This window comes from Bison bison, unplaced genomic scaffold (assembly GCF_000754665.1).
Source record: "Bison bison bison isolate TAMUID 2011002044 unplaced genomic scaffold, Bison_UMD1.0 scf7180017864146, whole genome shotgun sequence".
Lineage (NCBI taxonomy): Eukaryota > Metazoa > Chordata > Mammalia > Artiodactyla > Bovidae > Bison > Bison bison.
The window spans coordinates 878494-901569 of record NW_011494718.1 but is presented as its reverse complement, the minus strand read 5'-3'; the positions used below and the strand labels follow the sequence as shown (position 1 = coordinate 901569).

General features: G+C 36.0%; 1 protein-coding gene across 1 annotated transcript in view; it reads right to left on the bottom strand.

Moving 5' to 3' along the window:
- The window catches only part of TLL1 (tolloid-like 1), a 332306-nt gene that overhangs the window by 31612 nt on the left and 277618 nt on the right, over positions 1 to 23076 (bottom strand). Inside the window, exons 14-18 of the mRNA XM_010840705.1 lie at positions 21948 to 22073; positions 19987 to 20147; positions 16745 to 16925; positions 8945 to 9070; positions 5992 to 6119 (exon numbers count right to left, since the gene is read on the bottom strand). Of these exons, the coding sequence (XP_010839007.1) occupies positions 5992 to 6119; positions 8945 to 9070; positions 16745 to 16925; positions 19987 to 20147; positions 21948 to 22073 (722 nt within the window). The remainder of the gene's footprint in view (positions 1 to 5991; positions 6120 to 8944; positions 9071 to 16744; positions 16926 to 19986; positions 20148 to 21947; positions 22074 to 23076) is intronic.

The window sequence follows — 23076 nt, the reverse complement described above, 5'->3', positions numbered from 1 at the left end:
TGGTTTTTCCTGTGGTCATGTATGGATGTGAGAGTTGGACTGTGAAGAAGGCTGAGCACCAAAGAATTGATACTTTTGAACTGTGGTATTGGAGAAGACTCTTGAGAGTCCCTTGGACTGCAAGGAGATCCAACCAGTCCATTTTCTTTTCTTTTTTCTCCTTTCTTTTTTTAAAAACTCTATTCTATTTTTAAACTTTACAATATTGTATTGGTTTTGCCAAATATCAAAATGAATCCACCACAGGTATACATGTGTTCCCCATCCTGAACCCTCCTCCCTCCTCCCTCCCCATACCATCCCTCTGGGTCATCCCAGTGCACCAGCCCCAAGCATCCAGTATCGTGCATCGAACCTGGACTGGCAACTCGTTCCATATATGATATTATACGTATTTCAATGCCATTCTCCCAAATCATCCCACCCTCTCCCTCTCCCACAGAGTCCAAAAGACTGTTCTATACATTCTAAAGGAGATCAGCCCTGGGATTTCTTTGGAAGGAATGATGCTAAAGCTGAAACTCCAGTACTTTGGCCACCTCATGCGAAGAGTTGACTCACTGGAAAAGACTCTGATGCTGCGAGGGATTGGGGGCAAGAGGAGAAGGGGAAGACAGAGGATGAGATGGCTGGATTGTATCACTGACTCGATGGACGTGAATCTGAGTGAACTCCGGGAGTTGGTGATGGACAGGGAGCCTGGCGTGCTGCGATTCATGGGGTCGCAGAGTCGGACACGACTGAGCGACTGATCTGATCTGATCTGATCTGATGGAATTGTTTTCAGGGAAAACTTCCTTTTCTTTGCTTTTATATAATAAAATACATATAAATGATTTCTTATTTTTCCATGCAGCCTAACATAAGAGGAATAACTGTGAGTTGTAAAGAAAGCTCCATGGCACACATGGGACTACCACAGCTCTCTTTGTTGTTGTTGTTTTTTTTCGCCTGGTCTATAAAGAGACTGGAGAAGGCAATGGCACCCCACTCCAGTACTCTTGCCTGGAAAATCCCATGGACGGAGGAGCCTGGTAGGCTGCTGTCCATGGGGTCGCTAAGAGTCGGGCACGACTGAATGACTTCACTTTCACTTTTCACTTTCCTGCATTGGAGAAGGAAATGGCAACCCACTCCAGTGTTCTTGCCTGGAGAACCCCAGGGACAGGGGGCCTGATGGGCTACCATCTATGGGGTCGCACAGAGTCGGACACGACTGAAGCGACTTTGCAGCAGTAGCAGAAGGTATAGCATTAAAATAACACTTGTTGGTAGCAAATCTGTTACATACTTTCTGCTGATACTGATTGTTGAAGTGATACTGTGGGTCAGATTTTATATGAACATGATTAATGATGTAAGAGAGTAGAATCAATATTATGCTCTGATTCAGAAATCTCAGAATGGCAAAAATGTGTTTTAGCAAATCTTTCAGGTAACTCTGATGCATGTTAATGTTGACAAAATCTGGCTTAGACTGCAACTACTTCTACAAAATCACAAAGTCAAATACTTAAAAAGAGATAAGCAGTTGCATTAAAGCTCTTATTTTCCTTCTAAAAATTATCTTCTTAGGATACTAGCAGGTTTATCATTGTTGACCAGACTGTTTCCTGATCTTCATGTGGAATATTTGCCTGTTATTTGTGAAGAAGCAGACTGTCCTAGAGTTGAAAGGGATGCTCAATAAGCTGACAGGTATATAATTATGTACAAATAAAGTTATTGACATATTTTCAAGTTGATGTATATTAGAAGTTCCATTTCTTCTTGGATATATCATAGAATGCTGGGACTAGTGTTATTCTACCCTACCTGTGCAAAGAGCCAACTCATTAGAAAAGACCCTGATTTGGGGAAAGATTGAAGAGGAGAAGGGGATGACAGAGGATGAGATGGTTGGATGGCATCACTAACTCAATGGACATGGGTTTGAACAAGCTCTTAGATACAGTGAAGGACAGGGTAGCCTGGTGTGCTGCAGTCCATCGGGTTGCAAACCGTCATGACTGAACAACTGAACAACAACCTTACAAAAAAACCTATGTAAACAAAATCACAACTTTGCTGAACATATCAAAGAGCCAAAGTCACTAGCAATGCACTCACTCACAGGCCCTGTCAAGCAAAGATGAGACACATACATCTGCTCACCAGTGACAGAAGACAGTTAGGGTGCCATATAATTAAGTTAGATGCATTTAGCTACAATTGTGATGTACTGTCAAGGTCAGGTGTGGAGTCGGATACAGCATCCTAAGATCTATAGACACAGGAGTTTTTACACACGTGCAGGCTCTTCCCCATGGACCTCAATCTCCTGCTCATGAGAAAGATGTGGGAAGAGCAGGAGATAGACAAGTACCTTCCTTGCTATTGTAGGCTTGGATGGGAAAGTGGTCACTTCTGGGAGAAAAGCATGAAGTTCTATTGCAACCCTTCTGTGGAAAATGAAATAAGCTTCTGGGGGAGGAGTAGAAACCTGTCACCACCAGGGCAAACATGTAGACTCCCTGTAGCAAGGTGAAAAACAAATGAACAAATAAAACTGGGGAAGTCTTGGACCCAGGAGCCTACTCCAATAATACCAGAGACCTTCTAACACATGGGAGAGGTAAAAAACAAAGAAAAAGACTCTCCCATGGAAGATCAGCCAGAGATATGAGATGCCGTTTGGCTGTCAGGAAGAGAAGAGGTAAGATCACTGGGAAAGGATATTTCTAACACCTAAAAACAGATCCTGTCTGAGGTGGAGAACCCCTTTCTCTCACCACCAGAGTACCAAGTACCAAAAAGCATGAAACTGCAGTCTTTCACTGGTTGACTGAAAAAAGTCTGAAGAGGTATATAGTTGTGGTAGACATGAATGAGGAAGCTAAAGCTAAAGCTAAAGATGAAATATTGAGAAAATGCATCTGAAATTTCAGGCTCCAAGCTAAAACAAAGGAATTAAAAGCCAATGGTCCACTGAAGGCAATCATAGGATAAAGACAATCCAAACTCAGCTGATTACTGACTATATTCACTCAGCAATATCCCTTCCCATGTACACATATTCACTAACAGCCTAACACAGCCTGAGCTGTGTCCATTTCCAGATGTAAAGTCTCTACTGTTAAATATATAATACATACTTGGTCGCTCAGTCATGTCTGACTCTTTGTGACCCCGTGGACTGTAGCCTGCCAGGCTTCTCTGTCCATGGTATTTCCAGACAAGAATACTGGAGTGGGTTGCCATTTCCCTCCTCATGGGATCTTTTCAACCCAGGAAGGGAAACCACGTCTCCTGTGTTTCCTGCTTTGCAGGTTGATTCTTACCTGCTGAACCATCAGGGAAGCCCCTTAAACACATATTATCTGATGATTAATAAAAAATTACATGACACACAAAAAGCCAAGGAAAAAAACACAGTGTTAAGAGAGAATATAATCATCAGAACAGACTCAAACATGGCTGCTATGTTTAATCTATCAAATGAGAAATTTCAGGAGAGAGAGTATTATAAATTGAATTGTGCCTCCTTGCCAAGTTTGTACACTGAAGCCCTAATCCCAATGAGGTCATAAGGGTGAGGCCTAATCCCACAGAGGTAATGTTCTTATAAGAAGATGAACAGACACAAGCGCCCACTTTCTTTCTCTGTCTCTCTTTTTCTCTCTACACACACACACACACACACACACACACACACAGAGGAAATGCTATGTGAGGGTGATGAAGCAACCATCTACAAGTGAAGAACAGAGGCCCCAGCAGACACCAATCCTCACAGCACTTTGATATCGAAGGCCTAGCCTCCAGATCTGTGAGAAAATACTTTTTGTTGTTTTAGACATTCAGTTTGTGATATTTTTTTATGGCAACCTAAGCAGACCAACACACATTGCAATTCTACTAATGAATCAAATGGAAATGCTAGAAATAAAAAAAGATAGATAAAGTTCACCTTTGACAAACTCATCAATAGACTGAAGACAGTTGAATAACAATCACTGAAATTTAAGATTGGTCTCTAGAAATTACCCAAACTCGAAAAGGGTGGCAAAAAATAACAGAATTCAAGAGTTATGGGATAATATGAAACAATATCACATATGTGTAAATGAGTTGCAGAAGAAGAGATAATAATGCAGGAGAATTGTGAAATAATGGGCAAGAGTTTTCAAAAATTCATGACAGATATCACAATGCCGATGCAAGAAATTTAGACTTCTCAGAAGGGCAATTACTACACAGACAGACAACACTCCTAGATACATTATATTCAAAGTGCTGATAAAAAAAAAAAATTGTGAAGGTAGCTATTAGAGAAAAAAACCATAGAAATAAAATAAAGATTTACCACAGGCATTAAAACCCATCACAAACGGTAAATAAAAGAGTCAGGAATCTAACATGCAGGTGGCGCTAGTGGTGAAGCGTGGCCAGGAAGATCCATGGGAGGAAGAGATGCCCACCCACTGCAGCGTTCCTGCCTGAGAAGCCCCATGGACAGAGGAGCCTGGCGGGCTGTGGTCCATGGGGTCACAGGGAGTTGGGAATGACTGAGTGACTGAGCATACATATTTAACATGCCATCTCAGAACTTTATACCCAAAGAAAATATCTTCAAAAAATGAAAATGTATAGACATACTCTATATAAAATACAAAAAGAAATTCTTCAGGGAAAATAAATATGATATGAATCAAAACTTGGATCTACATATACACACACAAAAATCTTCAGGAAAATCCATTTTCCCAACTCCCTTAGCTACTGCACTGATCAATGCAGCTTCTGTATCTCAGTCCATAGGCATCAGAGAGTGTTCCTCTCAACCAGGGCTTTGAAGAGGACTGGAAAGCAATCAAGTTCCTACAGTGCTGTTATTTTAGCACCTAGGATCATTCCAAAGAATGGTTGAAATTAATTCATGTCTCTGTCTAGGAAGTCATTTACTGAGGTTTTACAAGTATGGTGATAGGAAAGAACTCCATAGTAGGAATATGAATGTCTCAATGACAGTCTCTAATATTGTTATTCTTAGGCTGCATGTGAATAAGATACCTGTACTGGAAAAAACAAACAAACAAACAAACAAACAAAATCCTCACTGAAGAAAAGGATTCAAACAGAACTTTAAAATTAACTTTATGGCTGGATTGGCCCAATAAGCTACTATGGACTTGTAGCCTCATTCCTAACACAATTTCTTTGTCTTTGTTATGGTTCTTGTTAGACTGTCCTAAGCCTTGCTACTTGGCATTCTTTCCTGCTTTTGACAATAGCATAGTGCAGAAAATTGTCAAAATTTCTATATTCTATGATTCTGTTTCTTTAAATTGTACTCTTCAAGTATTCTGTAGTCTATTATGAAATATAAGATGTACTATCAGATGACCAGGACAGAAAGCAAGACTCAAAGAATATAAGAGAGAGGATGAACATTATATTCATTTTTGAATTTGGAAGAAGTCTAATGATATCAGTACTCATCTAAACAGGACAGCTACATTATGCAAAAATAACACTCCAGAAATCACAAGACAAAATTAGTTTTCTATTAAAAAGCACATATGCTTTGCATGTAGACATAGAATTGACACTATAGAATTTACTATGGTAAGTTGAAGTGAATACTTATAGTTTTCTTCTTGAATTTTTTTTTGTTTACATCTCCATTTCAAAACATTATTTTCAATAACATATTAGGAAGTAAAACTTATTGTTTTGCAGTAACTTTGGCAATGCCTTTTAAAACTTCCCATCCAGGATAAGAAGACTGTATGAGAACTACACAGCTACCATTACTATCACTTTGATTAAGGAATCAGGAATTTAATCAACGTTAGTAGGAAAACATAAGAAAGTCTTTTCCATCTGTCTACTAATTCAATTCAATTAAATAAACATTCATTTTATTATTTTATTTCCACATACTAGCTGTGCATGTGCAAGACATTAGCAAGCAGCTTAACAGAAAAAGAGAAAAATGTGCTCACTTACTAATTTGACTCGATGACCAGGAGTGGCACTGATTTCCCATGTGCATTCTTTTCTGCTTGGGTACTTGTCTGGCCAGTTGGGACTAGTGATGAAGCCACTTGGACTGTGAATCTTCTGTTCACACTCAGCTGTGCCAATAACGATAGTATCAATTAGTGTGTAAATCTATCCCAGGATTGGGCCATCCAGGAGGCAGCTTACTTGCCCACTATCTTGCTGAAAAATTTTCCTGAATAACTAATCATCACTCTATCACTTATCATATTCATCTGCTTTGGCAAACATTTTGCCGCACATAATCGTAATTAGACAGTGACTGTTTTTGAGTTCACATGAAATTAAGTATTTATAATGAATTAGATAAATGCAATGATAAAATGAATTATTTTTAACTGCTGGATTTATAAGCTCAAAATTTAACAGAGTAATGTTATTGATAATCAAAGGTATCAACTCTTGGTATGTACAAAACATTTAATGCAATGTCACAACAAAAATCAATGGACTATGTCATTTTCAATTATTTTTCCTATTAACATAAACATCATTTATAGTTAACTAGGATCACTAAGCCACTTTATGAATCATATCTTTATATTTTTTCTCTCCCTTTGTTAAAGTATATGCTTGAATATCTAAATCATAATTTTAGCTGCTAAAGTAAATTCTTTGTAATTTCATCAAAGTAAAATGAAGCCCTGAGGGGAAAACAGCTACTAGCTTCAGAACTAATTTAGAAAACATGTCATTCAATTAATATGAAATTTCTTTTAGATATTACACAGTTTAAATAACTTCATCTTGGGGGAGGGCATCCAATATTGCTAATGTATGCGTGCACTGTTGCTTCAGCTTTGTATGACTCTTGTGGCCCTATGGATTATAGCCTGCCAAGGCTCCTCTGTCCATGGGATTCTTCAGGCAAGAATGCTAGAGTAGGTTGCCATTTCCTTTTCCAGGGCAGCTTCCTGACTCAGAGATTGAAACTGCATCTCCTGCAGCTCTGGCATTGCAGGTGGATTCTTTACTGCTGAGCCACTGGGGAAGACACAATATTTCTAATATCAAACTTCAAAACATGTAATACTGTGTCCTCAAACTGTGTTCTAACTACATAATTTATGAAGCATTATGCTGTGTATCCTGTGTAGACTGGAAATTATTTGTTGTATATTATGTCACCCATTCTAAAATATAATTAATTCTCTGAAAATTTCTAAGAAATCTCAGGGGAAACACTTTACTATATGAACAAAACACTTGTTAAATAGTAGTGCTGCACAATAAGGGTAAAATGACTGACACTACTGTGCTGTTGGTGCCTGCCTTCTTTCTAAACCCTTGCTTTAACTGTGCCAGCTTTCCACAGGGAATTGGATTTGTAACCAAGAAATGCAAAAAAAAAAAAAAAAAAGATTGAAGTTTAGCTCGTTTTAAACAGCATAGGTTCATACAGCAAAACTTAAAAGTCTGAGTGCTGTCTTGATAAGGGTTTTCTAAGTTCCATTATCCCTGTCCTTGCCTTGCTCATATGAAATGTGGAATCTTCCAGATCTGGCAAATAGCCTATAAGACAAAGCCAAGAGGCTTGCTGCTGAAGTGTATAAGGTACAGAGTATCATAGCAGCAGTGAAACAAAATCCAGCCGCTTTACTGACAGAAAAAAGGAGTGTCATTAGAGGTGCCTGGATATACTTCTACATAAAAGAAGTTTTCTAGAAAGTCCTTTCTTGAAAATATTTATTATAAAGAGAAACTTTGGATATCTAAATTTATTTGCTACCTGGAGTCACTACATGCACACTCTGTAAACACTTTTTTTTTTTTCTAAATAATCTTCCATATCTCAAAATAACTGGGCCTATTCCCCAGTCTATTGATTTACTAGAATACCAAGTTTCACACATCAGAATCTCATTGGTTTATACATGAAAGTAAAAAGAGAAAAAAAAATCTTGCAAATAATTCTGTGCAATGTCATTAATTTAGTGAAATAGAGGGGAAAAATATGATGTGACCATATTTGAATGAAACTAATGGAATGAGGGTCAATTCAGGGTATTCTGTAGGATTCAAATGTGCATACAAAGAATTACTATGTAATTGTGGTTCTAGTCAGGCACCTACCACTCTACCCGTACTAATGACTAGTTATACACTTGTCTTAGTAATAAATCCAAGTTAAATAGAAAGCTTTATTTTCTTTTTAAACAAAATAGAAACAAGGAAGCAATAAAGGAAGAAAGAAATAAGATCTGAGTAACTATATCTTTTCCCCATGTAGCTCACACTGGCTGAGGAGATGAAGATAAATGTCTTTATAAAACCTTGGAATATAGTAAGAACGTAGGACCAAAAGCTGATAGGCTAATACTGCACTACTAAGATGCTGTGTGTGTGTGTGTGTGTGTGTGCGCGCGTTTGTGTGTGTGTGTGTTGGGGAGTGGGGTGGGAAACCATGACTTAAAACTCTAAATGGCACAGTATTTTCAAATGTCTTTTTTATGGTAGGCATTTGAGTTTGAGATGCCTGGTATTTAAAATGACAGCATTCACGCATCACATATATAAGATATGTTGGGGAGGGAAATTAAACCAAATGCAAAGCATTTAGCAGCGGTTTAAATATGGAGACGGGTATGAGGCCTGTTATATGAAGACTGGCAGATAATGCAGAGCTTTCCTGGCTGCCAGACGGCATCATGGCAGCTCTTGCATCTGTTATACAGTTATTCTAATGCCACCTGTGCATGATGTGCAGAACCTTGAGGTAATACAAAGTTTCCAATAGTGTGATTTGGATCTTTGAACACTGGGTGTATTTTTATTTTTGACATTTGAACAGTTAACAATTTCTACTCACTGATATGATTAACTCTACCTGGAAGCAGTGCTTTACCCAAATTGCATGAAGTTCTAGATATCATCAGAAAAAATGACCTTTCTTTCATACCTTCCTTGCAATCATGCTTATTTTCGTGCAGCACAAATCCATTTCGGCACTGACACAGGTAGCTTCCCATTGTGTTGACACACTCATGTTGACACCCGCCATTATCCTTAGAACACTCATCTTTGTCTAGCAAAGAGATAACCGCATAGATTAGTAAGTAACTTTAAAAATGAAGGATATCAAAGGAGAGTCATTTAGTTGTAGTTAATATTGGCAAAGGGTAAGCTAAGTCACAGCTTTCCCTGTTCCCAAAATAAAGCCAAAAAAAAAAAATTATAGTGACTTAATTCTACCTAGTCCTTGTTTAGCTTGGAGCCTTGTGCCGTGAATTGAATTTCCGAGATCACTTACACTAGGATGACAACATGTAGTCCTCTTTCATTTCTCTATTGGAGAAGTTTTGAGTAGGGCAGAAGAAATAAACGAATCTTTTTCCAAATAATCCTAAAAATTTATTGTCAACTTTTAAAATCAATTAAAAATTGTGAATAATTTGATTAAATGCAAATAAGGGCATATAAATGGAGGGAAATCCTTCACTATGGCATGTAGACAGAGGCTAAACAAGGTTCCAAGATTTGTGTGTATTCATTTTTAAAAATCACTCATTATAACTACTGTAGCTGATTTTTTCCATTAACTTTGCAGTTATGCTTAGCATTAATAAATCTGGATATTTTATAAGATTCCAAGACAGAAAAAGGCATCATTAGATTATCCTGAAGGAAAAACAATATATTTTAAATTAATCTACTCAAGCAAACCAGTTAATTAATAAGTAATTCCATAAAAGAGCTTTTAGTGTGCTAGAAGTAAAGGTTGCTGCTAAGTCGCTTCAGTCGTGTCCAATTCTGTGTGACCCCAGAGACGGCAGCCCACCAGGCTCCCCAGTCCCTGGGATTCTCCAGGCAAGAACACTGGAGTGGGTTGCCATTTCCTTCTCCAATGCAGGAAAGTGAAAAGTGAAAGTGAAGTCGCTCAGTCGTGCCTGACTCTTAGCGACCCCGTGGACTGCAGCCTACCAGGCTCCTCCATCCATGGGATTCTCCAGGCAAGAGCACTGGAGTGGGGTGCTGTTGCCTTCTCCGTGAAGTAAAGGTTAGGATACGAAATATGAGCTCTAAGAAATAACCAACAAATTCACTACAGGGAAAAAATCCCAACTCTATTAGCAGGCAGTCAATTCAGTGAGAGGCATCAGCCACCGTATTACATTGCTTAGCAGACATTCCATGAAAGGCTTGTCCATTAAAGTCAAAACTGGCCTCTGCTCCTGACACATAGATATGATGATTCTTCACTCAGAACTTCCCCACTCCCGTAGGACAGCGAACAAAAAGCCACATGACAGTCACATCAGAGATTAGGCTGAATTCAAAAGTTACACTGTCAACTGATTTTTTCTAGGGAGAGTTTGTGACCTCATGGTGGCACACAAATAGCAAATACTATTTTTGCTTGTTTTATTTTATTTTATTTTTGTTGCTTGTTTTAATCAAATCAGTATTCCCCCTATGGATATGGGTGTAGGAAAGCCATTTTATCCAAGAATCTGATACTAATATTTGTGAATACATTTATTTTTTCCCATTTTGGTGACTGATAACATGATATACCACATGCATGCTTCTGGGATATATTCATGCATTGGCAATATAGAATATATATATAGACAGTCTTGAAATTTTTAATAACATATCAGGATCAATATAGCTGCAGTTTAAGTGTTCTTTACTTGTCCTTAAGACTTCCATAACACTTTTAATACTTAATATTGAAGCTAAGCAAATAAGAAAAAATAAATAAAATAAGTAAAATTTATCTCTAAAAGAGCATCAAATATTAAAGTGTATAAGAAATCAGAAATTAATAAAGTAGCCTTGCAAGATTAATTTTCAAGAAGTCCATAATTTGGAAGTACTTTTACCTTAACTGTGAAAACTACAGATGATGTTTGTAAATGGCCCATGTGGAAAGGATGAGTGGAGAACTAGACTCCCTGCTCACATGCTGTCACTACCCGTATTTCCTAGTTCAGACAATCAGGAGATGATTTATGTTTCTCATTTTAATATGCCTGTCCAGGGGCTGTTTACTTAAGATGGTTTGGAAAAATACTTCTTTATGAGTTGATGTCAAATACACTGCATCACTGTAAATGGAAAGAGCCAATTAAAATTTTTCTGGTGCTAGAATTACTCTGAAATAGATACATATTTCTTATAAAATATTTATCTAATGATTGTTTGGTAATCTTAAAATCTGATATAGTGAACTATGGCTGTATTCTAGGTCAACCAGATTTTTGAGAGTTAGTTGGATATCTAACAATTGTAAGTATTTTACATTTAAGAAATTAGTTTACATTTGCAATTGGCTGGTAAACAGGTTACTCAGTGACAAACCTATCAGAGCAGGGACCACCTGAGTCATCCCTTCATTTGGATCTGTTAGACGCCATGCATGAGAGACAAAAAATGTTAAAAAAGAACACAGGTTAATATGCTAAATTTTTCAACCCATAGTCATTTTACAGTGAAAATAATTCCAAAACATAGAATATTTCTAACATTTAAAGTTCCTCGTAGTATAAATATCATGTTGCTACATGATATTTCTAAGGAGAGTTATTTTCTTTAGATTTGATAGAACAAAATCTGATTTGTAGTAATGGTAAGTACAGGGAAATAAAGTTGAAAGTGAAATAATTCATATTTGAATAATAGTTTTTGTAGCCAGATTTTAATATTTCTGTTGTGCTGGAAAAATAATAATAATTTAAAAATAATTTTTAGAGGAGGAATAAGAAAATGAGGAACAAGAGGGAGAATATTTTATATATCATACTAAGTATCCTATTATTTTTCAGTGTCCCAATTAATTAATGTTTCTTTCTTCCCTACATCAAACATTGCTTAATATAATCAATGTCACATGAAATTAAAAGTTACCAAATATATTGCTAGAATATATGTGTAAGCTAATCTAAACTAAGCTAAAATTCAAACCTGGGCAAAAAAGCAGCATATAAAAGTCATCATGCCCAACAAAGAAGTGTACAAAACTGCCCACACATGCCAAATAGTCAATATGAAAAGAGAAAATTTCAGTAAACATTGGAATACTTGAAGTTATCCAGACTTCCTACATCACACAAAGAAAGCTATTTATTTAACTTAATGTCATTAAAGATGAGTTACACAAATATATTCTGAATTTTTTATAAAAATCATCAAATTTGAGGGAAAAACATTAGCAAATATAATTCTGTTTTCATTTTCTTTCCTTTTAATCTTCTTAGGACACAAACTACAAATATTTTGAACAATGAAAATCCCAAGGAAGAGAGAAGGAAGGAGGATATGGAGTTTTAAAAATTTCTCAGACTGTCTGCGGAATGAGTTCAATAATTGATAATTCTGTCAATGATTCATTTGAAATTTTCTAGCATTTTCATACTGTCAGCATGGGATTTTAAGAACTGTTTTTATTAAAGAGAAATAAATGTCTTATTGAGTAGAAATCGAAACATTTAATTTTTAGGTGGAAATTAGCCTCCTTCTTTGGAATGGACATATCTGATTTCCATTCCTTCATGTTAGATAAAGGAAACGTCCATTATTAGGGAAAAAGGAGGTGGCATTTTCCCATCAGAGGCCTGCAGAGTATCTCTGAGACTATCAGAGACCATCAGTCTATGAATAATACATACTGGATGGAACTGAAGTGGCAACCTATATCAAGTTCTTGCAAGATTCAAAAATAAAAACTTTCTCTTTGCGGAACACTTCCATGTCTGTAGGAAAAAGAAGTAAAGGGTCCACACACCAGACCAGAACAATATATGAGCAGATACACTTACAATAAATGCTCAGATATAAAACAAATATTGTCCACACTCATGCATACACACATACACAATACCTCTCATGCGTGTGTGCATGCATACAAGACACACAGTTTTCAACACAAAACTGTTGAAAAAATAATCACCTTCAAATGAGCTCTGATAAGCTCTATTGAGAGCAACAATTCAGACAATTTCCTCTTTCTAAAATATGCAAGTATTTAAATATCATTAATCATGAAACTTGGAACTAGATTCAGAATCATAGAAGAGCTTTAATTGTGTTACTACTTGAAATTAATCACACTAATATTTAAAGTTTTGTTAGGATAATATCAGGTTGAATTTATTCTAAAAATATCTATGATCTTCCCATGAGAAAACAAAAAAAAAAGTTGTGTAGGAGAAACAGTGAAAAGAAATATCTATAAACACTGAAAGGTGGATAAGATGAGAATCAGGGCAGTTGAAATCACTTGAATATAGAGGAAGAAAAATCACACAAATCATTTTATCTGACTTCTCTATTTGTAACAGACATAAAGGAACTCAGAGTCAAGAAATCCGGGCTTTAATGAGCTTATCCTTTAAGCCATCATTGCATCTTTTTACCACTACAGGGTTGCCTAAAGAAGGTGGAAGGTCTATGTGCAGCTCTCATTGCCTGAAGTTATTTGTTATATTATTTCCAAATAACGAACACTGTGATTAAAGTAAAACTCAAGCTTCCCAAATGTAATTTTTACATGCACAAAATCCTACTAATATTTCCTTTAAGTTTAACCTATTTAATGAAAAATAATTTTGTTCTTAGAATACAGTTAATTTTGCTTAATCCCTTAAAGTAAGTAAACTATATCAAGTACACCTATGCAGATTTGCGTAATTGTATTCAAATACAATATCATATAAAATTAAGTTAGGCTTTACTTCATATAAAGTAATTATTGTTATTTAGAAACAAACCTCATTCATTCATGGAAAATAATGGTAATATATTGTTGAACCAATGATAATATATTGTTGAATCAGCTATCTTCTAGAAAATGTCTATATTATTAGACATTTTGTCTATTATATTCCAAAATACATAAAAATTTAATAGATATGTAATTCAATATCATTTTCAAATAACATTAGTTTTATAGTCATAATTTCCTTATTTACTTGTACTATTTCATTATATAGCTTTATAACACACCCTTAATATCAGAAGTAAATAACACTAATTTTTGTAGAGGAGCTTATGGATATTTTGCTGTATAAAACAATAACTTCTAGATTTTCAAACTATAGCATGACTATTTTAAGACATTAAGAATTTATGCAATGATTTCTTACTTTGCTGAACATGAAAGTGACAGAAATCTGTATTATTTTGCTAATAAACTATTAGAGTCATTCTTCTAATTCCATTTCTTAAAGTGCTTATTGAAAATCAAAGTTATGTGTAAACATTAGTAAAATCTCAATATGATTATTTCATTAGATATTAATAATTGTATTTTAAAAATAATGCTATAGTTTAATTTCATTTTATTCATTAAAAATCTAAGTATATATCCTTGTGTTTTTTCTCTCTTGATGCATCACTTAGTTGCAATAAAGCTAGAACATATTTTTAAATAGTTTTCCTTTCTATATAATATGAATTCACTTATAATAAATACTGTTTCTTTTTAAATTGAATTTCTTGATAAATTTCTGGGGAAAGTTATGTGGAAAAATAGCTAAACACTTCTCATTATGTTTTCATAAATCATAACCACTTCTGAACTTTTTAGAGAACTGGTTATAAACAGAACTACTTAAGATTATGTCTCCATAAAAAATTTCTGGATTAACATACACAATGCAGCAAATATTTATTCAATTGTCTATAAAATGTTACAAACTAACTATAAAAATAAAAATTAGAAAATTTAACTCAATAAAAAACACATACTAATAGTATTAATTTGTATTAATACTTATAAACTAATCAATAGATGGATTTAAAGTTTCACAAGTTTCAGAATAATGTTTTTAAGAGGAATAATTTTGAAATTGGGAAATTTAGGGAATTTCACTGATGTTTACTTATTTTCTTAAAATGTAGGGGCTTTTAATCAAATTTCACCTCTTTAAGAGGGAATTTTTAATGTGAATTGGTTCAATGTAAGTCAGTCATGTCCAACTCTTTGAGACCCCATGTACTGTAACCCACCAGGTTCCTCTGTCCATGGGATTTTCCAGGCAAGAATACTGGAGTAGGTTGCCATTTCCTCCTCCAGATCATTAACCTTATCGACTTCCAAAGTCATTGTATGAAAATATTGCCAAAATAATTTTGTGTTGTTTTTACTAGGCTTTGATATATCTGATTAGAATGTATACAAAATCTAAGTCAGCAAACTTGGAAAACTCAGCAGTGGCCACAGGACTGGAAAAGGTCAGTTTTCATTCCAATCCCCAAGAATGTTCAAACTACCGCACAATTGCACTCATCTCACACGCTAGTAAAGTAATGCTCAAAATTCTTCAAGCCAGGCTTCAGCAATTCGTTAACCGTGAACTTCTTGATGTTCAAGCTGGTTTTAGAAAAGGAAGAGTAACCAGAGATCAAATTGCCAACATTCACTGGATCATGGAAAAAGGAAGAGAATTCCAGAAAAACATATTTCTGCTTTATTGACTATGCCATAGCCTTTGACTATGTGGATCACAATAAACAGTGGAAAATTCTGAAAGAGATGGGAATACCAGACCACCAGACCTGTCTCTTGAGAAACCTATATGCAGGTCAGGAAGCAACAGTTAGAACTGGACATGGAACAACAGACTGGTTCCAAATAGGAAAAGGAGTATGTCAAGGCTTATTGTCACTCTGCTTATTTAACTTATATGCAGAGTACATCATGAGAAATCCTGGGCTGGAGGAAGCACAAGCTGGAATCAAGATTGCAGGGAGCAATATCAATAACCTCAGATATGCAGATGACACCACCCTTATGGCAGAAAGTGAAGAAGAACTGAAGAGCCTCTTCATGAAAGTGAAAGAAGAGAGTGAAAAAGTTGGCTTAAAGCTCAACATTCAGAAAACTAAGATCATGGCATCCGGTCCCATCATTTCATGGCAAACAGATGGGGAAACAGTGACTAACTTTATTTTTGGGGGGCTCCAAAATCACTGCAGATGGTGACTGAAGCCATGAAATTAAAAGACGCTTACTCCTTGGAAGGAAAGTTATGACCAACCTAGACAGCATATTAAAAAGCAGAGACATTACTTTGTCAACAAAGGTCTGTCTAGTCAAGACTACGGTTTTTCCAGTGGTCATGTATGGATGTGAGAGTTGGACTATAAAGAAAGCTGAGCACTGAAAAATTAATGCTTTTGAACTGTGGTGTTGGATAAGACTCTTGAGAGTCACTTGGCCTGGAAGGAGATCCAACCAGTCCATCCTAAAGGCAATCAGTCCTGGGTGTTCATTGGAGGGACTGATGTTGAAGCTGAAACTCCAATACTTTGGCCACCTGATGCAAAGAGCTGACTCATTGGAAAAGACCCTGATGCTGGGAAAGATTGAGGGCAGGAGGAGAAGGGGATGACAGAGGATGAGATGATTGGATGGCATCACCGACTCAATGTACATGGGCTTGGGTGGACTCTGGGAGTTGGTGATGGATGGGGAGGCATGGCGTGCTATGGTTCATGGGGTCGCAAAGAGTGGGACATGACTGAGCAACTGGAATGAACTGAAGATCTAAGTATTTGACAATTGCATTTCATAGGGCCATTATTATTAATATCCTAACTTTAAGTAAAAAATTATTAAAGTAGGATACATGTTCATGGGTTCAGTGTACCTCCAAGCCCATTTATAGAAAACTATGAAGAATGGACAGCATACAATTTAAGCCAATCCACCTTGAAAGTCTGTAATACACATGCAACATGAGAATACTGATACCTGAGAAGAAATGTGCTTTGAAGCCCTTCTTGGATACAGTATTGTCAGATTTGAATTCTATTCTCATATTGTTGAAATGGGATGTGATCACTTCAGGCACTTCAGCACCACAATATTTGCCATGCAATTTAGACTCAGAAGAGAGACCACTCCAAATCTCCACATAATCATACTTGCATACCTAGAAATAAACAGGTTACTGTAATCACCAAATCTGAAAGCATCAGATAATTGACAGCTGTTTTTTAAAAATTTATTATGTTTTTCCCTTTTCACTCCTGTGGGTCAAACTGGATTAATAGGTCCAAATATACAGACTTCAAGAAAGCTGAGATGGGTGATGAGTATTTGTTTAACAATGTGTATGATTTGAACTCTCCACATTATGTGTGCCTTGTAATATGTAAACCTAAATTACTGTTTTTTGTGATATTAATTAGGTAATGAATAAGCAAAATGTTGCTAGGAAAAGTGAAATAAATTTTCTATCTATTTTGCTACCACTGCAACTTTTATTTAGAGAGGGCTCTGACACAAAAATAGAATAATGTTACTGAGGTTAAAGCTGTTTCCTATTGGTTTTCCTTTTGGATATTAATATAATGAATGAAACAATGAAGTGATAACATAACCCAGTATTCTATAAGTCAAGATTTTGCTCATGCCTTTATTTTAAATAGCCAATAATTTAAACTATGAAAATGCACAGAATTTTTAAACAACATTCCACAAAGTAATCTCATCATAAATTTGAGATTTCCAGGATATGTTAGAGTCTGTAAAGCCTCCTTCCATGAATAAAGACTGCTACCATGAGAAAAATGTCTTCAACCACAATGCACCATTTATTTTAAAACCATCTACCTATCTTCCTTCTAAACATAAACTTCTATCCTTTGGAACTTTTACCAACTAGTGAATGAAAATGCCATTTCTGCCATAATTAACAGCTTTAAGGAAACTCAAAGTAGAAGCCATTCAATACTAAGCTCACATGACATCGCAGAACTGGTAGGAAGAGTCCCATTTTCAAAACAGTGCTGCTCATGTGAAAGCTTTTCTAAGATTACTGTAAAAATACTTTTTTTAATTTTAATATTTCTCTAAATTTCAGATAATTATTAAAGAAAAATGATGTTTCATGTGGATAAAGTATGTGAGAAAAATAAATTGCAGTAGTTTTTCCATCATAAAACTTATACATGTTGTGAAGAAGACCTCAAAAGGTCCCTAGAAGTCTAAAATTGTACAATTCTCTGAAACATCAGTTCATTGCATTTCAGACTTTAATTTCCTTAAGGGAAACACAAAAGTCTGCACTTCTTTTCACCTCAAAGCCAGCTATTGTTTGTTTAGTTGTGAAGTCATGTCCAACTCTTTTTGCGACACCATGGACTATAGCCACTCCAAGCCCCTCTGTCCATGAGATTTCTCAGGCAAGAGTACTGGAGTGGGTTGCCATTTCCTTCTTCAGGGAATCTTCTAACTCAGGGATCAGACAGGTTTCTCCTTCATTGTCGGGTGGAGTCTTTACCGCTGAGCCTCTTGGGAAGTCCCACCTCAAAGCCATTAATAACAGACTAAAAATGCACACAAATGCCTTCACTACTATAAATAAAAATTTTTTTTAATGATTAAAAAAGTAGGAAAAGTGGGAGGGGTAAAGAAGAAGCAAAGATACATATATAATACAAAATTATAGCATCAAACCCACAATTATTACCAATAATATTACCCAGGAGTACAGATACATTGGGCTTCCCTGGTGGCTCAGTTGGTAAGGAGTCTGCCTGCAATGTGGGAGACCCAGGTTCAATCCCTGGGTAGGGAGGATCCCCTGGAGAAGGAAATGACAATGCATTTCAGTATTCTTGCCTGGGAAATCCCAAGGACAGAGGAGCCTTGTGGCCTATAGTCCATGGAGTCACTAAGAGTCGGACACAACTGAACGACTAAACCACCACAGATATATTATATTTCTGTTCTCCACTTATTTGCAATCATTCAACAAATATACATCAAAGACAAAATACATTTTATGAGTGAATTTATCATACTTTTGAATCTTAATTCATTATAAATTGGGCTTCCCTGGTAGCTCAGCTGCAATTCAGGAGATCCTGGTTCAATTCCTGGGTTGGGAAGATCCCCTGGAGAAGGGATAGGCTATCCACTCCAGTATTCTTGGGCTTCCCTGGTGGCTCAACTGGTAAAGAATCTGCCTGTGATGTGGGAGACCTGAGTTTGATCCCTGGATTACAAATATCCCCTGGAGAAAGGAAACAGCTATCCACTCCAGTATTTCGACATGGAGAATTCCATGGACTGTATAGTTCATGCAGTGGCAAAGAGTGGGCACAACTGAGCAACTTTCACTTTTACTTTTTCATTTTAAAATAAACAAAGAAAAAAAGTTTCTGGGATACAAGATGTGAAAGTTAGAAAGAGAAAAGGAAGCAAAGTACAAAAGCTCAAACAAACAAAAAAAAACTTTTGTTACATTTTCTCCGGACTTAAAACAATATTGACCAGTCATACAAGACACAGTTCTAAAAGTTGTCATTTCTAGGGTTGACATTCTGTTTGAATTTGGTGCTTGTGTACTAGCACATAGGAATTTTCAAATAAATGATTTCACTTGTTTAAAAGTGATCACCTAACAGAAAACTGGACTTTTACTATGGTAAACTATAAAGGTAAAGAAAGGAAAGATAGTGTCAACCAGATTCATCTTTTATTGAGGTTAAAAATTAATCTTTGTGAATCATAAGCATATTCATAATGCAAAACTAGTTATATAATGAAAATATACCCATTTCCACTAGTGAAATATACCAGGTTCTTCCAAAAAGGAATTTTTGCTACGATTCAACAAGTGAATTTTGGTTTGTTTTTCTAGAAAAGTCTATGTGACATGACCCTAATGTTTTAATAGTACTTCAGAAAATCAGGAAAATGCTGGGGAGTAATTTTCAATCTCCTAGAGACAGTCTAAATCATCCAGTGCCAACAGGAATTATAAGCAGTTGCAGAAATGAGAAACAGAGCAAAGGAAGACTAGAGTATCTATACTATCATACTTGTTTCTTGTCTTCTTCTCTCCGTCATTTCTGCCTCCCTGCTTCCCTCCCTCCCTCCTTCCATTCCTTCTTTCTTTCCTTTTGCCTTTCTTTTTTAGCTTTCCAGATCGCCATTGGGGATTCCTAAAGCGGTTTATAAAAACATATTTATTATTCACTTACTTCATTGCCTTCCAATTCAAAAAACTCAAACTTCACAGAAATTCTGTACTGTGTTGGTGCAACCACTTGCCATATACAGTGTTTGTTGGGAGGATACTCCTTGGGCCATCCTGGAGTGGTTATGGTGCCATTCAGCTTTGTAAGAAGTCCGCCACAAGCCGCTGGAAAGAAAGAAAAAGGAAAGTTTCTCCTAATAAATCTCTCCCCTTCTTAGCACCTTTCCACTAATAATTAAATATCTCAGCATTAAATTTCAACCATCTTCTGAATTTTTCAAAATCTAGAAAACTGCAGTCTTTAGTACAACAATTTGAATCATCTAATCCCATTTGTAAGTGTTATTTTGCAGGTTTGGAGCCAAGAAAGTGATTGCTGGACTACAAGAAAGTGATGGCTGAACTACAACATTTTAGGTCCTTTTAAAGTTGTCTGAGCAATATAAAGAAAACTGAGTGTCAGTTGTCTTATCTTTTATTTTTTTTAAATATAAGTTTATTTATTTTAATTGGAGGTTAATTACTTTACAATATTGTATTGGTTTTGCCATACATCAATATGAATCCACCAGAGGCATACACGTGTTCCCCATCCTGAACCCCCCTCCCTCCTCCCTCCCCGTACCATCCCTCTGGGTCATCTCAGATATAATATCTATACCATATGATTGCTGTAAGAATTCATAAAAATATATATAAAGAACAATACAGCCTATTGTAGTAAGACCAAAATCAATTGCTTATTTCTCCAAACTCTTTCATTTTTTTTTTCCAAGACAAGAAACTCTTAGGAAGAATTAGTTGAGCTAGAAGGCAAGGTAAACTATAGTAAATAGAGCGTATTTGTTACTCCCAAAACTCCATTTAAACTGGTTTTCTTTCCCTTTTGGGTGATCTATTTAAAAGAGGTACTACAAGGAGATCAAACCAGTCAATTATAAAGGAAATCAACCCTGAATATTTATTGGAAAGACTGATGCTGAAGCTGAAGTTCCAAATTTTGGCCATCTGATGAGAAGAGCTGACTCATTGGAAAAGCCCCTGATGATGTGGAAAACTGAGGGCAAGAGGAGAAGAGGGTGACAGAAGATGAGGTGGTTGGATGGCATCACTGACTCAATGGACATGAGTTTGAGCAAACTCCAGGAGATAGTGAAGGACAGGGAAGCCTGGTGTGTTGCAGTCCATGGGGTTGCAAGGAGTCCGACATGACTGAGCAACTGAACAACAACAACAGCTATTTATGTTACCTCTAATTCTTATTGATAGTGAGATTAGGAAAATTAGAGTATTTAAAAGCAAGTTAGTGAAAGGAAGGACTGCCTTCATAGGTCCATCGGTGGAGAATCTGCCTGCAATGCAGGAGACCCAGTTTCGATTCCTGGGTGGGGGAGATCCTCTGGAGAGGGAAATGGCAACCCACTCCAGTGTTCTCGCTTGGAGAATCCCGTGGACAGAGGAGCCTGGCGGCTACAGTCCATGAGATCGCAAGAGTCAGACACGACACAGCGACTAAACCACCACCATCAGTGAAAGGAATGTATTATACACAGTTCCTAATTAATTCCTAAGGAGTTAAGAGTTAGCTAAAGTAATTGGTCTCTTTACTTGCCTTTGTGTATGTATGCATATATATGTGTATCTGTGTATGCATGTCAACTAGTATAAAGATTATCATATTTATACGTATATTTTTAAAGCTACCTGTACTTTCAGGTTTACCATATTTGGCATATTTCTAAAGTGTAAAAATATTTATGTTAGGAGTCACAAAGAAATAGCCACATAACTTTCTTTTTATCTCGTATGCAATATCCTCTGTTTTAAAGATACTGTATTTTCTTTGTGCGTATTTTATTCTTGCTTAAGAGGGAGGCAGAAAGAGAGAAAGAGAATGAGATTGCATGAGAGAAAGGCATGGGTAGGGTTTCAGGCAGGGAACACCATGGGCAAATCCAGCCCCACCTTCGCAGGTCCTTCTGTCGGGTCCCAGTTCATAGCCAGGCTCACAGGCGCACTGGTAGCTGCCCAGCGTGTTCAGACAGTGCTGCTCACAGCCGCCACGGTCAGGCTTGGCACACTCATCTTCCTCTATAAAAGTGGCAACAATTAGAGAACAGCTATTTTGTTTTTATATACTAATGTGCAAAATTTTTTGAAAATGTGATGTTTAATAGTTTTGAATGAAACTGAAACAATTGATTTCTTCAACAAAATAACAGGAAACACTTGCAAGCCTTTGATGGATGACATATAAGAATCCATATCACTGCAACCTAAAAGTTGTGTGAGAATCAGAAGGACTGAGCCAACTGATGATCACCTTATCTCAGACACAGCATGTGATTTTTTCTGAATTTAAAGTTAAAGGAGATTACTACGATGTAGAGATTTTTCAGAATTAAATAGAAAACTTACTGAAAGAACATGAATTCATCTGTTCATTTCATAGTATAGTTTGCTAGGTAGCCTGAAAAATGCTTTTAAGAAATAGCATTATTAATAAATAAATTATGGTGGCAAACAATTAAAAAGGAAAAAAAACTAAGAAAATTTCTAGACCTCTTTAAATTAAAACATTCAGTATTTTTATATAGCAATGTTGATTCAGAAAATACATAATTCCATATTTTATAAACATTAATTATTTTAATTGTATGTGGTAACATAAAAAATATACAAAATAGACATGTGAAACATATATATTATTCTAAAAAAAACATGTGACAAGGTACTTCATAATCTCACTCTTTAGGAATAACCTACTCTGAATTAAGAAACCAGTAAAAAATATTCTCTGGAGAAACTGTGTATCATCCAACACTAAGCATTTTGATAACCAAATACAAACATCACATGAGAGACTCTTATAGTATGTTTCTTCTACTATAAAATATAACATGTGGGGAAGATGTAAAGTATGTAAATGAATATTTTAATTAATACTTTGAATACATATACCCTAAGTGCCAAGGTTCTCTGCCTTTCAATTCAAATGGTGAATAATACCCAGGGGAAATCAATTTGCTCTTCAAATAAGAAAAATGTCTAGATATTCTGCATACTCTGACATACACAACTGAATTCATCACTT